The sequence below is a fragment of the Micromesistius poutassou genome (assembly GCF_964030765.1).
Source record: "Micromesistius poutassou genome assembly, chromosome: 17".
Classification (NCBI taxonomy): Eukaryota; Metazoa; Chordata; class Actinopteri; order Gadiformes; family Gadidae; genus Micromesistius; species Micromesistius poutassou.
The window spans coordinates 2,556,344-2,578,436 of NC_140287.1; the positions used below are offsets into that span (position 1 = coordinate 2,556,344).

General features: G+C 47.7%; 3 protein-coding genes across 6 annotated transcripts in view; 1 reads left to right on the forward strand and 2 right to left on the reverse strand.

Moving 5' to 3' along the window:
- Positions 1-1,700: 1,700 nt before the first annotated feature.
- Positions 1,701-14,055, reverse strand: tulp4b (TUB like protein 4b). 3 transcript variants are annotated; one of them, XM_084481796.1, is made up of 16 exons: positions 13,956-14,055; positions 12,854-13,123; positions 12,015-12,143; positions 11,424-11,585; positions 10,963-11,143; positions 10,505-10,612; positions 9,992-10,158; positions 9,251-9,475; positions 8,248-8,482; positions 7,919-8,042; positions 6,807-6,951; positions 6,442-6,535; positions 6,018-6,161; positions 5,129-5,547; positions 2,033-4,966; positions 1,701-1,922 (listed from the first exon to the last, which is right to left on the reverse strand). In XM_084481796.1, exons 1-16 carry the CDS (start codon positions 13,971-13,973, stop codon positions 1,806-1,808), a joined length of 5,472 nt encoding a protein of 1,823 aa, XP_084337922.1. In that variant the 5' UTR covers positions 13,974-14,055; the 3' UTR covers positions 1,701-1,805. The 3 variants fall into 3 exon arrangements, with proteins under 3 accessions (XP_084337922.1, XP_084337921.1, XP_084337920.1); XM_084481795.1 differs by having other exon boundaries at positions 2,033-5,547; XM_084481794.1 differs by having other exon boundaries at positions 2,033-5,616.
- A 1,171-nt stretch (positions 14,056-15,226) lies between these two features.
- myct1b (myc target 1b) lies at positions 15,227-17,544 on the reverse strand. 2 transcript variants are annotated; one of them, XM_084482664.1, is made up of 2 exons: positions 17,387-17,544; positions 15,227-16,272 (listed from the first exon to the last, which is right to left on the reverse strand). In XM_084482664.1, exons 1-2 carry the CDS (start codon positions 17,429-17,431, stop codon positions 15,769-15,771), a joined length of 549 nt encoding a protein of 182 aa, XP_084338790.1. In that variant the 5' UTR covers positions 17,432-17,544; the 3' UTR covers positions 15,227-15,768. The 2 variants fall into 2 exon arrangements, with proteins under 2 accessions (XP_084338790.1, XP_084338789.1); XM_084482663.1 differs by having other exon boundaries at positions 15,230-16,277.
- A 1,702-nt stretch (positions 17,545-19,246) lies between these two features.
- syne1b (spectrin repeat containing, nuclear envelope 1b) overlaps positions 19,247-22,093 on the forward strand; it is a gene marked incomplete at its 3' end in the record, with an annotated part of 121,983 nt that continues 119,136 nt past the window's right edge. The window contains 2 exon segments of the mRNA XM_084481675.1: positions 19,247-19,332; positions 19,638-20,083. Of these exon segments, the coding sequence (XP_084337801.1) occupies positions 19,924-20,083 (160 nt within the window). The 5' untranslated portion in view covers positions 19,247-19,332; positions 19,638-19,923.

A 22,093-nucleotide genomic window follows, 5' to 3' on the forward strand; every position in this document is an offset into this window, starting at 1 on the left:
GCCCCCGATTGTTAACCTTAAGCGACCATTCCCAGTTCACCCCACAGCCATCTACTGCCCTCTACTGGTAAACCTTTTATACTGGAAAATGTTCACACCTCGGTTATAGATGGTGTGTCCCCACTGAGTTGTAATGTAACTGAGTTGTAATGTAACTACTACTAGCAATTATGTTTTTTTATTGTCATTAATCAAAGCAGTAGCCTACAAACAGAGAATTAAGGATACATTCCTTCCAATTGATCTCTCAGGGGCTACAGTGATATCGGCATTGACCAATATACATATGGTGCAATGTACACAGAACACAATTATAAAGGTACATAAATAGTCAGAAGAAAATAATAAATAAGACCAATATTAAACCAGGGGTATTCTCTGACTAATTCTGTATAGTATGAACAATACAGAACTATTAAGCATTTCAAAGAAAGTATTTTATTAAGTTCCTGGGCTTATAAACCATTACTTTACATATGTATTGTTTACAAAAAAAAGGGAAAGAAAGACAATTAGGCAACCAAGTAAGGCAGTAATAACTGACAATAACTAAGTATCAAAGTGGCATTCTGAAATGAAACGTGTATGTAGGCTACTCGATTATAGGCTCAGGAAAAACAACTCTTCAAAATATTTTCCAAAAAAGACAATAATAGACATCTGTAAATATTCACCAAAATCATAGTTTACAATAGCAGCAACTCACATATATCTGCACCTGGTGTTTTATTAAAACGTTGCATTCCATATACCTTTGCTTTACAACAAATGTCATCATTAAATTAAATCATCAATAAAGTCATCCCTCAGTGTCGTCACTATGAACAAGCAAATGACCATATGGTTACAGGAACTAGCAACATCTACCCACTACTTTTGTTCAATTCATCATGAAATGGTCTCGACAAAGGCTATTTATTATACAGACAGCACAAGCAGCTTCATATCATCTTTTGGAAAGTATAACATCAATTTTAAGTCGCATTATTGCAGACATGCTCAGTCTATCCAAAGCAGCATGACCCCCAGGAGGCAAAGCACTTCACATTCAAGTAGCGAATAATAATCAACACACAGACGACGCACAACGCCAACCGAGCAATGGAAAAACCCAGAGAACTCAAGGGGTCCAGGGTTCAATTCCTCTTGCTCCTCATTTTCAATACCAGGATAACGGATAGATCATAAATATATATCTATTTTTTTTGGCCATTTAAAAGTTAAATAGTTTTGTTACTTTGTCACACCAGCTAGTGATCAACATAAAAAGCGCAAATAAGAACACTAATTTCCCAAAGGAAAATGGATCTCTGTGTACATACTCACAAATGAAAGCAAAGCACCCATTGTCTTGAAGTTGATTACATATTCACCTTGAATTGTTTGCATTTGTGATAGTGATATTTAATAAGTGCTATAGTCATCATATGTAACCAATTAGAGCTGGGAAAAATGCCACTGCCACTGATGGTTAAATATATATTTTTCAAAAATATATTTCTTTTAAACCTTTATTTATATTGTGGACTTTTTTATAGCGCAATACCTATAGCCAGCTTAATACTTGCATTCTAATCACATTGACACATGAAGTCCATAATGAGTTAATTGTTCTTGGTCTTAAAGTGAGATCTAACCTACCTATTGTAAATGATGTGCATATTTAAGATAATGTACACATTATATTCCTTTCCCAATAATTCATGTTGCTTGTTCCCTTTGTGAATTCCTAGCTTTTGCCTAAATCCAATGCGTGTATTTGAATTACAACATAATTATTATCAAGTACAAATCAGAAGAGTCTTTCACTTGAGCCGCTGCGTTACATTTGCCAAGGCGACAGCAAAGGCCTGCACAGCAGAGAAAGGATACTGGAAATCCAGGATGTAAGCGTTGCCGTCGATCCGTCCAAACTGCATCACCTTAAATCAACGACAAAGAGAACCCTGATGAGTCATCTTATCTAGCCACCGTTTTATATTGCACTAACAACAAAATCAACGAGGAGCTGTTTTCTCAAAGAGTGACCAACCTGTCTGCCGTCCAGTTCGATCTGAAAGTTCTTTGCAGACTCCTGAGTGACCCGTCCACCAAAGTCCAGCTGGTACACCTGTGTGGCCTCGTTCCACAGGGGCTGCTTGTTGGCCATGACGTAGACGAAGCCCTGGCTGCCCAGGCTGCGGTCCTCCCTTTCGTTGGCCTTGCGGCACTTGATCTCCTCCAGCTCGCTGGCCATGCGGAGACTCCTCTTGTTCTTCCAGCTCTTCTTGCTGCTTTGGTTCTGGTTCATGAGCTCGTCCCCGCTGATGAACAGCTCCGGCTCGCTCTCAGAACTGTCCTGGAACTCGTTGGTGGTCCTGCTCATCATCTTCTTGCCCTTGTTGAGCTGCTCTCTTTGGCCCTTGGGCTTCTTCTTGTCCCTCCCCCCGAGCCGCGGGCTGGAGATGAGGCTGTTGAAGTCGGACAGCGCACGGCCCTCCTTCCTGCCTTTGCCCTCGGAGACAGCGGGCATGTTGGCCTCCTCTGCCCGGCTGTCCAGCCTCTTGCGGCTCTTCTTGCTGACACGCTCAGACTCCCGCGGCACAGGGCTGTCGTTAAGGGACGGCGGCTCCAGGAAGTTGTTGGCAGACTCCGCATGGTCCTCCGTGGTGCTTTTGGGTGGTGGTGGGGGTTCGGTGGGAGGTGGCGGGGGAGGGAGCGGGGGAGGAGGAGGAGGTGGCATGTTCGGGGGTGGCGGCGAAAGGATTGGCTTTTCTAACTTCTGGTGGGTTTTGGTAGGCAGGGGTGGCGCTGGATGGGAGGGGGGGTCCTGCATGGGCGGCGGTGGAGGGCAAGGATAGGGGTTCCAGGGGTGCAGGTTCACAGGGTGCAGCTGGAGCCCAGCGCAGGAGCTCGCCCCTGGGTACATGGGGGGAAGAGGGCAGCAGGCCAAGTTGGCGAGGCTGGACGGGTAGCCTGGAGGGAGGACCAGACTCGCACCCTGCTGGGCAAAAGGCATCGACCCGATGGCTTCGCTCTGCTGCGAGGTGCTCTGGAGAGTCTGCAGCGTGGACGACACGCTATGACCCATGCCTGGGGGAAACGGCGAGAGGGATATCTGATAGCCGGAGGGAAAGGTCAGTGTGCTTGTGCTAGGGCTGTTCGGGGGCTTGGTGGTGAACACAAAGGGTAGACGGGCCATGTCCAGATGCGGGGCTTGGCTGAAGATGAGCGGCGGGGGTTTGTGTGGTGGCGGCGGAGGAGCTAGCATGGTCTGCTCTGGGGCGAGCCAGAAGTGTTCTGTGGAGGTGGAGGACGACGGGTCCCACTGGTAGGGCGGAGGACGTTTGACCGTCAGACCAACGTCGCCGAGGGTCAGGTGGCGCACTGACTTCTCCAGGTGGCACTGCTGGTTCACAGCCTCGTCCTCGGTGAAGGCCGAGTTGACGTACACGGTTCTGTCCCGGTTGTTGTCTACTGGACCCAGGAGATTGTACTGGGAGGACTGGGAGGTGAGGGGGGAGGTGCTCTTGGAGTGCACGATAATTGTGCTATGGTGAGCTCCCTTCCCGGGCGGGAAGTCCTGCCGTACCACTGTCCCCCCCGCGATGCCACTGCTGCTGGTCCCACCGCCGCTGACGCTGACGTTGGTGCTGCTGTTGTTGCTGCTGCACTGCGTGCAGGTGTACAGAGCGGTGGGTATCCTCTGCTGGTAGGAGAGCGCAAGCGCACTGTTCACCTTCGACTTGGTGGGAAGCGTCCGTGAGCTCTCCATCATCTGGGGCACTTTGAGGGCCTGGTCCCTGCGGTCACGGCGCAGTGTGGCATGAATGAGGGTGTTATCGATCCTTTGGGGAGGCGGGAGCGTAGTGAGGACTTGATTGGCCGGGTCGGGATAAGGAGGCGGGTCTCCGCTGGGGATGGAGTATCGAGGCACAGAGAGTCTGCTCAGAGTGGCGGAGCTGTAGGGCAGCTGGATCTTCTTACTGTCTGACGACGTGACCTTGAGGGTCGCGGAGCCACTGATGCCCTGGAGGGCGTAGGTGTTCTGATTGCGGATGAGGCGTCTTCGCGGGCGGCACACCTCTTCCACGTTGCCGCTGCTGTCAAAGGTGGTGATCCTCTCGTAGCCCAGGGGCGTCGGGTACTGCAGGGTGACCGGGTGAAGCAGGAACTCGTCCTTCTTCAGGCAGGGATCCGGAGCCAGCACGCTGGGGCTGTCGCAGTTGGTGATGAGGGTCTGGGGGATGGCCGACGACGAGACCCCCGACGCCGTCACCGTCACCGTGGTGCCCGGGTACGGAGGCGGAGGGTTCATCTTCCTCATCTGGATCTCCACCGAGCCATCGGCGTCCATGAAGGAGGGCGGCAGGGAGCGAGGGAGGCTGGGCTTGGACCCGTGCCCGTGCTGCTCCGCCCTGTCCAGCCCGGGCTCCGTGGTCGGGGGGGGGGGCATCGGCGGCAGGAGGTGCAGCTGCTGCAGCGAGAGCGTGGGGTAGCCGGACGGGGGAGGGGGGAGCGCCATCTGCATCTTCAGCTGCTGCTGCATCTGCTGGTGCTGCTGCTGGAGCTGCTGGTGCTGCTGCTGCAGCTGCTGCTGCTGCTGCCGCATCTCCTGGATCTGCAGGCGGATCTGCTGCTGCTGCTGCTGCATCTGCTCGTGCTGCATCTGCATCTGCTGCTGATGCAGCTGCTGCTGCTGCTGGTGGTGCAGCTGCTGCGGGTTGGCGGCGTGCTGTTGGTTCTGTTGTTGCAGCTGCTGATGCTGCGCCTGCTGCTGCTGCTGGTGCAGGAGTTGCTGCTGGTGGTGCAGCTGCTGCAGTTGTTGTTGGTGTTGTTGATGCTGCTGTTGCTGTTGCTGTTGCTGTTGTTGATGCTGCTGTTGTTGCTGTTGCTGCTGTTGTTGTTGATGTAGATGTTGCTGTTGCTGCTGCTGCTGCTGCTGCTGCTGTTGTTGTTGATGAAGATGTTGCTGTTGTTGTTGTTGCTGCTGTTGTTGTTGTTGATGCAGATGTTGTTGCTGTGTCTGTTGCTGATGGTGGTGGTGTGGTGGCGGGTGCTGCAGCAGCTGCTGATGGTGCGTCTTCTGCTGCTGCAGCTGCATCTGCTGTGACTGCTTGGACGGCGGCTGATGGTGTAGCTGCTGGGCCCGGGAGCGCTGGGGGTGGTGGGGGGGGTGAGGGTGTGGCTCGGGTGGGGGGTGGTGGGGAGGAGGTGGAAGAGGAGGGGTGACGGCCAGGAGAGGGGGGCCCATGTCCATGCCGCTGAAGATGGCCTGCCCCGGGTTCGAGTAGCGGGTCGGCACTGGATACGGCGCCGCTGCCACCGAATCCTGGCTGTGGTCGGGGGGCGGAGCGGCAGCTGCGGCCGCCGCAGCAGCAGCCACCGCGGCTGTGGCCGTGGGATTGGTCAGGACATCGAGCTGAATGTTCTGATTGGCTAAAAGAGACTGCACCAGGCCAATACTCTGAGTGGGGGACATAGCCTGGGCGGGGCTGTGGATGGGAGCGATGGGGATGTTGACTGTACAGGGGGGGTTGTCTCCGGCCACGCCTGATGGACCCATCACTTCAAATGGAAAGGAGGAAAAAAAGATTAAAATGAAGAAAGGTTTAAATGCCTTTGCAATGCAATTCCCTCTATTCCCCTATTTAGTCCAGTCATTTCAAGCCAAAATGGGGGTCAACCTAGAACAGATTGCAACCGAAGCAAACTCAACTGATTTTGTATCCTCAATACATCCTGAGTAAGGAAAAAAAATCCCAGAAGAAAATAAACTTAAATATATCCTATTCATACGCCTATTCATTCTTTTTCTCACGTGAATAGGGTAAAAAAATTTACATTTAGATATCACCATGTAAATTATTGAGTTTATTACTTACATCAAGACAAACAAAAGTATATTTAAATATATAAGTTTTTGGAAATTGTTTGTTTACATGGGTAAATGCATAAATTCCACAACAGATGTAAACATTGGGTTAGCCAGGTGAAAATGTCATCTTATTATATTATGATAAGATGGGTATTCATACCCGGCAGGTCATCCTCATCCTCACTGAAGACGTTGGGGTTGAAAACAGGCAGGCTCATGAAGTCTAAGGAGATCTTCCTCACTTCCGGAAGGTAGATTGTCATCTGCCTCGGTTGTAGATGCAGTAAACTGGTTTTGTAGATGACTGGGATCACAGAAATGGAAGAAAATAATACATATCTGCATTAGTGAGAGAGGAGTGTGAGGTTTGAAGAGGATCAGTTTTGTAGTGGTTCAGTGTTCTACGTGTCACTTGAAATTTAACATTTTAGAGAATAAATCATGCTACATATTTTTTTGGGTCAATCTGCACTGTAGCTTTCTCAAGGCACCAAAGCTTGAACCAAAGCTTAGCCTTTTCATAGGTAAAAATGCAATACAAAATTAAACCTGCATTACATAGTTCATAACATTTTCATATTTACCTGCACCGAGATTGGCAGGCAGAAAAGAGGCAAGCCCGACAATTTTAAACTTGGTTCCCCATATGTTGGATGTAACTTGAGCGAGGTAGTTGTGCTACAAAAGAAAGTAAAAGCATAACAAAAATAAGAAGGGCATGTTATCAATACTGAAGGGGGGGGGGGGGGGGGGGGGGGGCGGTAACGTCTATCTCTGACTGTTTTCTTGGATATTCTCATGCATTCTTCGCTACATTTGATGGAATAAATTCCAACCTGTCGCAGTGGTTTCCACATTACCCATAACTAATCGAACACACCACGGACAAGCTCAGGGAATGATTGGACGGACCATAAGGCAGAACATTAAGTGAATAATAAGGCTGTACCTCTGTGATGCCGTCCATACAAAATTCCCGGCGAGTCAGACTGGGGGAGCGAACTGGAGCCTTCTTTGACGGTAAGCGTGGGGACCGCTGGCCCTCCTGATTGGCTCGTGAGAGCTTAGGAGACTTCCTGGATTCCATGTTCATTCTTTGAAACAATGAGGTCGACATAATATATTTATTACAAGGCTTTGTTGAACAAGGCTTCTGAATGGTCAGTTACGTCATTCAACGATTATTTCATTGTATCAGACCACTGCTGTGAATAACAAACCGTTGCTATGGACGCAGTTCCATTGTCAACAGTATGCAGACGTGTAATAAGGGGTGATTAACCTGTCTGGGTATCGCATATGTTTTTTTTCAATCATTAGGGGGTGTATGCAGTCATATTGTCAATAAATAAGTTAATTACAACAAGACCTCTCTCTGTCTATATCATCTTTCAAAATGTATGTATGTGATTATGACGTTAGTCAGTTTGCAGTTGGTTTACTGGCAACGCTTCACACACTAGTGAGATGAAGAGCGAGTATTTTGAGTTAGCCCCGAATACCCTCTCTGTGGTGATGGAAAATGCTAGCCTGGCTATTGCCAGACCAAGCTCAATCATAGTTTGCACGTTGGTCTGGGGAAGCTGCTGTCATTTTCTTCAGCACAAGAGGAATGATCAACGGGCGGAGTTAAATTGACTCTAGTCTGTACGCAATTGGCTGCTTGCTGTCGCTTCCCTGTCGTCATTGTGTTAAACCAGCCAATAGCGCACCAGGGGGAAAAGCCAGCTTGGTGATTGGCTCCCGCAAAAACATATCGAAACTAGAAAGAAATGTATTGCTCTTCTCCAGACCCTTCTGCAGGGCGAACTCAAATCGCCGACAGAATGGGCGGGGCTACCCAGTCTAGGAAAATGCCTCACTTACTGAGCGCCGTTTGTATGTTTCCCCCGAATGTCGCCACAAACACCCAGTGCGTAACATTCAAGGACTTCAAGGTCTTTCATCAGTGGGCCCGATCGGCGATAGAAAGGGACTTATCCAACATTTATTTACAGGAAAATCTTCGATACGATCACTTTAAGGTAAAACAGTTGTTTGGACCTGAACAGTTTGGGTGACCTGTTTCCACGGGTCAGCTTCGGGGACTTCTTCCCCACCCACTCGTCCGTCAGCTCCACGTCGCTGGAGTCGGAGCCGTTGCAGCTGTCCGTGTAGGAGATCATGGGGTTCACACACACTTCCTCTGGGGACACAGACCAGACCGCTTGACATCAAGTCACCGCTTTTACTCATTCCTTTGATTATTTTCATCGACGAAACCACAATTTATACAAACGGTTATTTTGGACGGAAACGGAACCTTGTGGACCCTCGGCAGCATCTCACACTGATTCAGGAGGTGTGCATCCTTTTTTTCCCCCCCCCCAGTATTCAAAATGTAATCGTACCCATTTTGCCGTCCATTTTGGGGTCCATGATGACGAACTCGGGGCGCAGCTTGCTGATGCGCCGGCCCTTGAGGATGGGCACCAGGCCCCCCAGGTGCTCCAGGTAGAGGGTGTAGCAGGGCCCGCCGGCCTCGGGGTTGTCCTCCGCCCGCTTCATGGTGCAGTGCAGCCGCTCGTTGCCGGCGGTGGGGTAGCTGACAAAGTCCCGGATGTTGTTGGGGTCCGGGATCGGAGGCTGTGGCGAGGAACGGGTCAGGGAACACAACACGGTGAGTCACGATTCAACGTGATAGCACAAGAACGGGCCGTGATGAAAAGAAAATCGGCCGCTTCTGACATCACAGGTGGGCGTGTCCACCTAGATGTGTGACGGATAGATGAGCAACGTTTGCTAAGCACTCGTCCAGGTGGACACGCCCACTTGTGATGTCAGAAGAGGCTTGTAACGGCTAATCACACTCACACCTGGTGGTACAATATGTCACCTTTAATGGGTTTGGGTGTAGCTCAATGGGTGCTGGTGTCACTTAATTTGTGTGTGTACCTTAATGGTGTGCCTTGATGGGTGGGGGTGTACCTTGATGGGTTTATGTGTACCTTGATGGGTGGGGGTGTACCTTGATGGGTGGTGGCGTACCTTTGTGGTAGTGGGCGTACCTTTGTGGTAGTGGGGGCGTACCTTTGTGGTAGTGGGGGCGTACCTTTGTGGTAGTGGGCGTACCTTTGTGGTAGCGGGGGCGTACCTTTGTGGTAGCGGGGGCGTACCTTTGTGGTAGCGGGGGCGTACCTTGATGGGTGGGGGTGTACCTTTGTGGTAGCGGGGGCGTACCTTTGTGGTAGCGGGGGCGTACCTTGATGGGTGGGGGCGTACCTTTGTGGTAGCGGGGGCGTACCTTTGTGGTAGCGGGGGCGTACCTTTGTGGTAGCGGTGGCGTACCTTTGTGGTAGCGGGGGCGTACCTTTGTGGTAGCGGTGGCGTACCTTTGTGGTAGCGGTGGCGTACCTTGATGGTGGGAATGAAGGCGGTGGTGACGTAAGAGCAGAGCAGGGAGGGCATGTTCAGCTTCCCCACGTCCCTCTCCTCGCGCAGTGCGCTGGCGATGCCCTGTTGGCATAGCAACTGGAGGCTGGCCACGCGGTGCTCCACGCGCACCACGTACAGCGCCGGCCCGCACGCCAGGAACAGCCGCGAGTCCCGGTGACCCCAGCAGATGGTGGTGATGGGCCTCTGAAACACACGTCGGTTACTGTTCCCGACCGGTCCGCGGTGAGCGTCCACGTTCATTTCGCCACCAGCGACTTCCACACCGCCAATGCAGCGTGTGACGCACTGTTTGAGCTTCCATGGCAACCATGAGCACATTGACAGATTAAACCGTATTTACATTTTGTTCAGATGCACTTATCGGTGCACTTAACAGCTGCCACCGTGTGTGCGTGAATTTTGAATGTTGCATCGCATCTCTAACGTAAACTGTTGTACTGTAATAAAACCCGTCGGGATGCTGCCCTGAAACAGGATGTGAAATTAGGCACTGGTGGAAAGATCCACTCTTTCAACGAGTGCCTTCCTGCCAGCAACCACCAATCAGTGTCTATCTGGTGGAGCTTAACCGCGCTGACATGCTTAGGTCACGTCACTTCCTGTGCCCACACAGTTTCTTCACCGATAGGTTTCCCAATAGAATAAACGATCGAAGCATTGATTAAAGCACAGCCTCAGCTGGAGGCGCGGAGCGGCCACCTGCGCGGGCGTCTCCAGGGTGTAGATGTGTTCTCCTTGGACGTTGTAGAACTTCACCAGGGCGTTCCTGGTGTTGGAGGCGCAGGAAGAGTCGGCGTCTGCCGAGTGTCTCTCCATGCCGGCCACGGCCAGCAGGTCTCCCTGGGAGCACCACTGGACCTCCACATCTGGAGAATGAGGAAGGACGCCCTGATATCACCACGACCGGATAACTAGAACTGAACCACAACGGGGTTTCTGAGTGTCACTGATTCACTTCAAGCTACTGGGGGTGGGCAGTGGCCAAACGGAAACCATATGGTTGTTATAACATTGTGCTATTGATAGTATCCCATTTGTTTGATCTAAAAGGCTGAATTATGGTCAACTGTATTCTGTGAATCTTGTCCTTAAAGTACTTAATTCTCTTGCCCCCTAAACCCAACTTAATGGTTAATCGCATCAGGATTTGAACTTTGATGTGAAGCTTAATCTGGTCTCACGTGCTATGAGGTGACTAGATGATAAGCGTACCTTTCAGGCCCGAGCGGATAACGGTGGGCGAGAGGTCGTCGTAGTTGTTCATTAAGCTGATGTCTCCTGATAAGAAGCTCACCGTCAACAAGGGTTTGATGCTTCGCACTGGAGGGAGGTCAGAGAGCAAGGCGGCCTCGTCAGGACACAGTGAGGGCGGAGTCACACACACAGAGCGACGCTACTGACAAAGCTAACAAAACATTCTTTTGACTGCAGTGGTGGTAAAGGTCATTCGTTCTTCTGTATCCATCATGTCAATGTGAAAACAAAACATGTTTAAGTTGGGCAAAACAAATGTGTTTGGGTTTAATGTATTTTCTTCTTCTATCAACTACGGGTATTGTCTGGCGTAAATACCACCATTCAAAATGGTGGGCAACAGAGGGGTCACCAGAAGGAAAAAGTTACCGACAATCATCCAAGGAGCGTACAGGGCATGGAAGCGGGCTTGGTACCTAAGGGCAGAACATTGTCATCAGAGTCGGTGTCGCTCTCAGTGCTGTCCTCGACGAGGAAGTCGGGGCAGTTCCAGGACATGCTCACGATCCCGTCTGACTCGTGCAGCAGAACGTGGGCCAACATCCGTCCGTGGCAGTCCATGACGATCACCTGTCCGTCAGCAGTACCAAACAACACCTGTAGGGGGACCACGACGTGGTAAAGACGCTCCATCTAAGATTAGGACATAGAGTAGATAACGGACAAGACAAGTGCCTTCCTAAGTGATCTAATGCAACACTTTTTTTTTTTTACTATACATTATTTAATTGAACTTTGTTTTTAACAAACGAAATGAATTCCAGTGAAAGAAAAAAAATAAGTGTCTCGTACAACATTACTTGGATGGATGGAAGGATGGATGGATGGATGGATGGCTGCTCTTCACCCCGACCAGCGGACAACCAACGAGGTGTACCTGCTGGTCGTCCGGAGTCCAGATCCCGCAGGTGATCTGGCTCTCCAGGTTGATCTCGGAGGACCAGTGGCGCTGCCCGCTGACGGAGCCCACCAGCACGAAGCCGTCCCGGTACGCGATCAGAGCCTGGGTGCCGTCGTGGGACCAGGTGAAGTCGCTCACCTGTCGGTCCAACGACAACCGCCGCGGTGACCGTCGGGGACAGTTACACACGCCGTGCCCTTAACCTTAGCCTGGAGGTGAACCAACCTAGAGCCTAGAATAGCCTGCCCCTCACAACCGTCCCCGTCCAACATAAACATTATGCACTGTGTTCACCTCTGTACAGTAATAGCATATGAGTGTGTGTTTGTATGTGTGTGTGTGTGTGTGTGTGTGTGTGTGCGTGTTTGTATGTGTGTGTGTGTGTGTCTGTGTGTGTGCGTGTGTGTTTGTATGTGTGTGTGTGTGTGTGTGTGTGTGTGTGTGTGTGTATAAGAGTGTGTGTGTGTGTGTGTGTGTGTGTGTGTGTGTGTGTGTGTGTGTGTATAAGAGTGTGTGTGTGTGTGTGTGTTATTATAAGTCTGAATCAGCAGTAACAAAACACTGAACCTGAGCTCCGCGGTCGTTCACTAACTCCACCGACCATCGTCCTTCATACTGGATCCAGACGAAGATCCCTCCCTCCATGTCGCAGGTGGCCAGCTTCTGGAAGGGCTCGTTCCAACGCACCAGCACCACCTGGGGACAAGGGGGGGTTTCAAACCGTGGGCCGCTTGACGTTCAGTGCAGCTTGAACTGACAACTTTTTGAGATTAAGGTGACAGCTCACAGTACGTCACATATGACCCTCATTCAAAAGAATGTAAATAAAGTATATAAATAAATTATTATTACTAGTATTACTAGCACTACTACTATCTCCCGCTTTCATATCATCACTTACTATAGTAAGTAATATAACACTATAATAACACACTATAATAACACACTATAATAACACTTTAGTGTTATTATTATCAATTACTCAGTTATTGTAACAACTAAACAATCTGTTGGTGAAGCAAGATAGTGTAACCTTTGATTGGCCTCATGGAAAATTATAACAATTCTGGGATTGCTATGCAGCCTTCCAAAACGTGTTTACACACCGGACGTCTGAGGTGGTACTAAATAAATGAATGATCCCATATTAATCTCACTGTACAGTCCGATGTAACACGGCCTCACTTGAACTAATCCACAGGAGATATCATACGTCCGGCAGCGGTGGTGATAATACACTATACGCCTACTCATCGAGACAATCACCTAATGGGACGTCCTCACTGTGACGATAATAAACCGTATTCCATCGACTTGACGACCCTATCATGGTAATAGACTCTGTCTGCGTGTTGGGGCGTGCATGCGGGGTGCGGCTCTCCTGACGTCCTCACGCGTCCCCCCACCTCGCTGTTGTGCCCCCGCAGGTTGAAGTTGATCCTCTGCGGGGTGTTGCGGTCCCGCCGGCAGTGGCTGGAGGTGAAGGTGACGCCCACCACGCCGCGCCCGTTGCCCGTGGCGAGCCATCCCTCCTCGTAGTACCGCCTCCGGCACACCGGCTTGTCCTTCTCGCTCTTGGGCACGCGGCCCTTCCAGGACAGGCACAGGATGTTGGAGTCGCTGCAGAGGATGGGACCGTGTTCTACGGCCGCCAGCATCCCTACCGAGTGCCCGGGCTGGGCGGGGGGGTCAGAGAGAGGGTCAGGGTTGGGGTGACCTATCGACCCCATCAGGGGAGGTATGGGGGATGTAGGGGTGGTTAATGCTCATTAATGACATACATTTACATTTAGGGCATTTAGCAGACGCTTTTATCCAAAGCAACCTAAAATAAGTACATTTGTCATGAGAAAGAGAAACAATATCTCGCTGTCGGTACAGTAAGGATGTTCATAGAACCAAGTGCAAAGCACCAACAATCGCTAGGTTAACCCATTCCCTGTATACAACAAAGATAGTTAGGATAAGATGCTAAAACAACTAACTAACTAACTAAGTACGACATACAATAAGTGTGTACATTAAGTGCCAGGACGTACAACATCCAATAAGTTGGAGGGGAGGGACGGGCTGGCTATACAGAGTCTAGGTGAACTCTGAACAGGAGAGTCTTGAGTCTTTTGCAGACATACAGTATTTAAACAATGAGCGATGCAAGTCGCTAAATACAACATCATCTGGGTTCTTCCTCAAGGTTTCTAATGTGAGGGAGGAAGAGGAAGACAAGCTGGTACAATCCAGGCCAGCCAAGCCCCTTGGAGAATATTGACTGTGATAAAGCACTGTGTAAATAAAGTTAACTTGACCTAATAGATGCTATAGGTTGTAGCAGGTGGCAGGAGGACGGCAATGGTTTTATATTCTGCAGTGGAAAAAGTAGTACGAGTTTGACTTCAAGGGCTTAATCATATAACTGATTAACACTTAGTAACACCTTCAGATTGATAAAATCTGAATACTGGTGGTTGATGATGATGGTGGATAACAGCAGTTTATACGTAGGCCTACCTCATAGTTCCTGGACATGATTGGTCAAATGTTCTCCCCTGAAGGTGTCCATGTTTCCATTCAGATGACGCGGTGGAGCGCTGCACCTGCTCTTTATCCGAATCTTAAAATAAAAACATCTACGGCGAAACAAATGACATCATATATATTTGGTCAAGTCTAAATTTGTTCAAGCAGCTCATCTCTTATGAATTACACGTCACGAGGGATCATGTCTTCTTGCCTTTTCTACATTTCAACAAAATAAATGAAAATGTAGCATTTTTATTCTACAATTGAAATGCACGAAGCTCGTCCAACGAAGCCATTCTTTTCAAATAGAGGCGATGTCATTCAATGCATCACCCATGAAATCCACATTTTTTTAGTCTCTATGCAACAGCAACACCGCATTGAGGATCTCAATAGTCAGTCTCCATGGGTATAGAAATTGGCCGTCTTCACGTCAATTGCCAGACATAAAGCCAAGACATGGTAAAGATCTAATTTGAACACAATTAAACATCCCCCACCCACTGCAATTCAACTCATGTTTAAACCGCAGCTTTATGTGATTATAGTCTACATGCAGATCGATGACGTGTAAACTAGAAACATCTAGTTGCATCATTTTTTTCGTGGATTATTATTTTATTTACATTGAAATCAAGACACATAGCATTTTCTTTTAAGATATAGAATTATGATTACACCAAAAAAGAACACATTATTCCAAGGCGTCTGGAATCGTCGCGTGCACCAACCAATGAATTACCCAGTGGTTCGACTAATAAATATGAGTGGAATAGAGCAATACCTAGACGGACACGAACACTGATAACGTATTGTAATTACCTGATCCTGTGTGCTGTGGCGGATCTGTGCAGTCAGCGCTCTGTCTCTGCCGGGCGCTCTGCTGGCGCACTGGCTCGTGCGCCTTTAACACGGGTTGCCATTTCAGTGGGAGCACGGAAAACACAGCCAGCTTTTACAGGTCCACACGCATAGGGAACAGCTGATCAGCCGACCCCGTTTCAAGAATTAAAGTCACGTCGATAAACACAAATGCAAATCGGCATTTGGACGCACTCGAGTGGTACGACATCATGCGTCGAGGTAAAGTGCACGCTGCTGCGTTCCTTTACTGTATCACGATTTGTAATTTGGTATCGAAAAGGGGGTTTATTGCAGAGTGGCAACCTCCGACTGTGTACCCCACCTTGGCGATCTAAATTGAAGTCACGCACTGTGGTGTCCAATTGTGACCTTCATGTGCAACTAAGTGACATTTGTTTTTATTTGTTTTATCTTGAATCAGCAATTCTGATACTTCACATTTTATATAATAGCGTAAAAAAATGAAAATTCTTTAGATCCACATTATTGGGTTTTATTTTATGCACACAGTCGCAAAAAGCAATATAGGAATATATGTATATCTTTCAATCTTTTCTCATTACAAAATGTATTTATATGTTTTAAATTTTACAACGTTTACTCCACCGACAGAGACAATCGCCACCTCCCTCCTGGCCCTGTGTAAGGGGTCAAGAGAGCCTATTTTGTGCTCCAAAACATGCAGTCTCACAGGAGGTTTAGCTATGGCAGCGAAATACAATCACTCAATCCATCCATCACATCGCTGACTGTATCAGGAACGACTCCCTATGCAGACGTGTCATGATAGGACAGTGGACTACACAGTCTCCATGCGAGCCCCACCACACACATCTCACAGCTGTCCCACCACACTCCAACAACCCTAGTGTCATCGTAACATCCCTCACTGGTCTCCCTCTCTCTCTCTCCCTCCTCCCCCAAGCGCCACGCAGAGTCAAGTGCGGGTCTCCTGGAAGGCGTGGATCACGCTGTCGTACGCCGGGGGCTGGTTCTGGGAGGGCAGGAAGCCCTTGAGCCCGTTCCCCCCCAGCCAGAAGGAGTTCCTCTTGTTGGACACCAGGGCGGCTGAGTCGGAGGCGGAGGAGTCAGAGGACGAGGCGGTGTCCTGGGGCATGGCGAACTGGGCGTCTTGCCCGTCCTTCTCCGGGCGGGCCCCTCTACCCTTCGGCACCGGGCGGAAGGTGGAGGCCTCCGCCCCGGGCTTGCTCCCCAGGGGCCCCACGGGCTCCACGGAGGGCTGGCGGTGCACACTGAGGAAGGTGCTGCGGTACAGGCCCAGCTGGCCGCCGGCGGGCCCCCGACTGGCCGACTGGCTCTTGGAGCGGCGGGTGATGATGGCGGAGGCACGGCGGCGCCGGGACACCCAGGTCAGCAGGATGTAGACCAGCGCCCCCAGCAGCAGACCCACCAGTATGGACAGGCAGAAGGCCAGCACCAGCTGGTCTGGGGGCAGCCAGCAGGGGGATGAGAGTTTATTGGACAACTAGATACTGGAACTGGGACACATAGCTGTCGTCGTGTTTACTATACATCCGCTGCCATAATAGATTTCCTATAGATGATATTATAAAGTCAATACTATTTACTGTATCACAAGGCAGGTTTATTTATGCAGCAAACACAAGGCCATTCACAGGGATTCGCAAAGGCAGGGATCACATTTCGAAAATCATTAAATCGACATTCATTCAAAGAGAATGCAAGGATGAGTAACGACTAATAAGATACGTGTCATCATTATGTTGTGTCTTACAAGACAATAAAGTTTCTTGAACCTTGAATAATACAAATTTAAGATGGTATAATTCTAAATAAATATATGTAGGCTATGCTGTAAAGGGATTACAAATAGTTACAGTATGTCTGGAATGTATACATATTGAATATTCTTTTTTTTTTATGATTTCATGCAGTCTTCGAAAGTGTATGTATTTATCTGTATCTCTTCGATGTTGGAGTTCAGAGTTGGTTCTCTAAAGTAAAAATAGTTTTACCCAGGATGACTAATGGCAACTCCACTGCACATTAAAGTTACATAAAGCGTGTGTTATACCTTTGTGGAGTGGGCCATAAGCAGCGACTACATTGTCAGACCAAGTCCATTTGTATTATTCTACCTCGATATTGTATATATTATTGTATGTATACTATATAACAGTGTTTGGTAAGTGAGTTTTACAGCCTACAACCAGAAATTCCTGAAAACCTTGTCTTCTATCAGAGGGGGTTAGGTTAGTTAAAAACACATTACATCACATGTGGATGAGAATAAAGAAAATATGGTCTGGATAGTCTGGTCAGGGTTTTTGACTCCCATAAAAAAGGTTTTGGGTTTGAACCCAAATGTCTGCAATCCCAAAGCAAGACACCCAAGACCTACGTGCAAAACGAAAATAACTAATCTTTAGATAGATTGATTTTTTGAAATTACTAATTAGTAAATAACCGACGAAGGGAGTAACTGGATCCTGTTCTGCAATCCTCCTTTAATTGTTATTCCCTGTCTAAAGTCACAACTACCACCACTAAAACACAGATTTAGCTGCACTCACCCAGGTTAAAAGACTTGAGTATTTCCAAAAAAGGATTAGTTTCATTGTAAGCCATTATATCTCCATGGGCAAGGTCTGGAGCAGGACGCAAGAGTCTATAGCTTCATCCAGACGGGGTCGTTTCTCTCCCTCCACCTCGCAGTGTTTGCCTCAGAGGAAACTTTGCTGTCATGCTTCCTTCCCATTTTGGACTTTTAAAATTAGCATGTTCCTTGCTTATCTGTGTGGGACAGAGCTCTGGGAAAGCAACCAGTTTCCTTTAGCATCACTTCCTCTGCTCTGATAATCTACAATGGCCTCTGTGATTCTGTTTTATTTTGCTCTAAAGCATGGCATATTTATTAGTGTTGAATTCACACATTAACAAGATAGACACACGAATGTGGGCACACAAGCACACGTAGAAACACACACACACACACACACACACACACACACACACACACACACACACACACACACACACACACACACACACCTAAAAACACAAACCATCTAAACTATGTAACATAAACAACCACCCCCCATTGTTCCAGGCATGGTAAATGCATCTTGGAGCGGCCAGCCCCTCCGGATCCACCCAATCAGTGAAGGGCCTGCAGACTATCAACTCTCCTGTTCTCCGTGGGGATTTCCTTGAATTGTCAAACTGTTCCTCCTCCACGGCCACCCTCGACCTCTTGGGCCAGGCCAAACAACTTCAACTAGAGGTCTTCCAGGAGAGAAATCCGCTATGCTTTCTCAAATGGCTGGATGTGTCTTCAAGGGACAGCGTGTTAAGCTAGGTGAATAGAAAGTTATTTTAGTGATAAAATTGTGTTTACATTTAGAACAGGGCTATACACTATTACATAGTTGACATATTGATAAAAGCACATAGGACAAATAATAACAGCTAATAAAACGAGTTTTTATGTTATATTATTAGGAGTACTATAATAGTTGTTAGTAATATTGTTATGATTATGAATTTATTTTTCTTTCATTATTTCCCCCATACATAAACAGAACTGCAACGTCAGAGGACACACAACGCATCGGAACGCATTGCAATGCGCAAGAACACCAGGAGATGGCGCTACAGTATCAGAGCGAGTCCTTCTGGTTGAATGTCATTGTGTTGTTTGTACCTTGGTCAGCAAATTACTTAGCCATGTCTCAGCAAATGTGTTCTACAAAAACTACAGGCTCTTTTTATTTTTATTTTTGTTTTAGATAAATGTGCTTAGCGAAAATGACGGCTTCAAAGAGACTTGATGTAAAATGAATAAGGGCAGGGGAAAAGACGAGAAGACCACAGTATAATCCAGGTCCCAACGATGGCTCAGCTAAACCTCCACTACTGAGGAGACCCCCCTGGTGACCGGAAGGTTGCTGGTTCGATCCCCGGCTCCTCCGAGTGTCGAGGTGTCCCTGAGAAAGACACCTCATCCTAAGGTGATGTGCTAACTGCTCCTGGCGAGCTGGCTGTCGCCCTGCATGTTGAATGTGTGTATTAATGGGTGAACGTTAGACAATATTGTCAAGCGCTTTGAGTGGCGGTTAGAAAAGTGCTGTAATGCGGTCCATTTACCACGAGGCGCAGGGCAGCAGCCGGCGGGCCGCCCTCCTCCTCCAGACCCACTGTGTTTGAATGTTACCAGTAGCAACGCAGAGTGACACACACACACTTCCTCTGTGACATTTACATACTCTGCAGGGGAAAGAGGTAATGCTACTTTTACTCAAAGTGTGTGTCTGCAGGCTCTATTTTGCTACAGCTGTAAGTGGCCTCGAAACGAGAGTAGTTCGAGTTTGTTTTGTGATAAACCCTGCGAGACTTGCGGGCATTAACTTTACGCCAGCATGATATCTTTAAATTAAATATATTATGTTAAATTATATATATTATGTTATTAGGTTTTCTACGTATTTACATCCTGTTTTCATGCACCTACACTTTTGGGGTGAGTCGCGTTTGCTTGCGTTTTATATTACAAGAACCATGTAGGCTACTATGGTAATCCCGTCTGATATGAGGTCGTTTAGTAAAGTGATCTGGAATAGACGTCTGGGTCACGTCCGACAGCTGACTAAAGATCAACTATATAGGTAGGAAAATTTAGTTGGGATAATATAATGTATTGCCGCAATATCATCTAGCACATCTAACTTTTTGTTAGGATAAAATAATATCCCAATAGACAACTGCTTAAAAGATAAACTGCCATGACCATAACCATTCATTCCCAAACATTCCTCTCTTTTGTAGACTCTGAATGGAAGCAGAGGCGCTATTGGGCAGTAAAACTGCTCATCCCCACCTGAAACCTGAGATTCCATTGGACCCTTCTCTGCAGTGAACTGAGTGAGAGAGAGAGAGAGAGAGAGAGAGAGAGAGAGAGAGAGAGAGAGAGAGAGAGAGAGAGAGAGAGAGAGAGAGAGAGAGAGAGAGAAGAGCGTGTGACACAGAGTAGAGCGAGAGAGGGGAAAGTGAGAAAGCCAGCGATAGTAGGAGGAGAGAGAGAGAGAGAGAGGGAGGGAGGGAGTGTCTGGGGATGCCCAACTCAGAACCCAGTTGTGAAGTGTGTCCTGCCACCAGCGGCAGCCGTCTCACTGTGTCGCAGACACACGCACAGCAGTACAACATGGACTCCGGCAGGCCCTTCAAACGTCCTTCCCCGGACAACATCGCCAACGTCATGCAGAAACTGCAGGGTAAGTGTCCCTCCTCCACCGCCTCCTCCTCCCTCGCTCTGTGGGCCGCCGTGAGTTATTCTCCCCCTCGCTCCCCCTGCTCTCCCTCTCCTGGAGTAGTGCTGATCCCGGGGTTTGGCTGGGGGCCGGGGCAGCCCTCCGGACAGGTAGCTCTCACGTGGGGCGGCGGGGTGCGGACACTATTCCCTGTTGGTCCCACGGTCAGAGAGACATGCAGACAGAAACACAAGTACAGCAGCAGAGTGCGGTAGCAGAGGATGGCAACAGAGGACAGCAGCAGAGTACAGTAACAGTACAATAACAGTGAAATAACATGATTGCCGGTACGTGTGACGGAAGACAGTAAAAGCACAGAGAACATATTTAGTATATTGTATATATATATATTCAGCAGAGTACTAGTAGCGGAATACAGTAAGAGAGAAGATGTTACACTGTGGAGTATATTGTAGTCACTGGTTGCAGTAACAGTATGGTAACATTGTAGTACATTGAGTACAGAAACAGTGTACAGTTACAGAGTATATGTAACAGTACAGGACTGATACAGTGACACAGTATTTGTTACAGTACTGATACAGTTACACAGTATTTGTAACAGAGTACAGTACTGATACAGTTACACAGTATTTGTAACAGTACTGATAGTTACAGAGTATATGTAACGGTACAGTAATGATGCAGTTACAGAGTATATGTTACAGACTAAAGTTATGATACAGTTACATATTATTTGTAAAAGAATTATTATTATTATTATTATTATTTGTACAGTTACAGAGTACAGTACTGATACAGTTACAGAGTATATGTAACAGTACTGATGCAGTTACACAGTATATGTAACGGTACAGTACTGATGCAGTTACACAGTATATGTTACAGAGTACAGTACTGATGCAGTTACAGAGTATTTGTAACAGAGTACAGTAATGATGCAGTTACAGAGTATATGTTACAGACTAAAGTTATGATACAGTTACATATTATTTGTAACAGAGTACAGTACTGATACAGTTACAGAGTATTTGTAACAGAGTACAGTACTGATACAGTTACACAGTATATGTAACGGTACAGTACTGATGCAGTTACAGAGTATAATAATAACTAATGTTGGTAGCAGGATGCATCGTGTGCGGGCAATGTGTTACACGTCTTAATAACCTCCTTCTTTCCTCTCTGCTCATCATCCAAACTATCTCTACACTGTGTGCCATATGATTGACGCAAATGGTATCAGAAATAAGTAAGCAGAACTGTCATACACCTCAATCTTTTGTTGACAGTTTGGTGTACATCTCAGGTTCAGATTGTGAATGTATATCCCAGTGTTTTTAATCAACCCCTGTTTAGGCTGATGCTAGTTAGCAACACAGCGCTGTACTGTCGGCTGACTGCAGAGCAGAGCCTCAACGCTGGCAGGACTCTGTTGACCTGGATTAACCTGGACGTTCCTCAAACATGTTCCAGTGTTCTTTTGGTCTAGAACAGCTGCAGCCTATTGACTCTCACATATAAGATCAAACAATTAGATCAACAGATACGATGAATACAGCACCGCTTTCATCTGCAAGTTTTTATTTGCACTATTTTACATTCAAGGAGAAGCTCACAGATAACTGAGTTTAAATAACTGAGAGAATTAATTTCCATCCGTGTAATGGCCTTGTGACCAAACATTAAAATGTCTCATGCGTTTTCTCAGAAGTCCCTTCAAGGTACTTACTTACTTACTTACTTACTTTACAATTAAGACTTAAGACACATAATGATGTCTCTGTTTTCTAGGATTTCAGTCAATGGACCCTCAAATATAATTAAAGTAGGCCATGTTTGAAACTTTATGAGGGGAACTGTTCTCAACAAAAACAGATGTCATCATGGCCGTGACACTTCCGCTTTAATCAACTTATAGACAAAAAAAGCCTCTTTCAGAGCATCCTCTAAGATGCAATCACACAGAAGTTTTGGGTTCTCATTGCTGTCTAAAATGGAAATGCTCGGTGC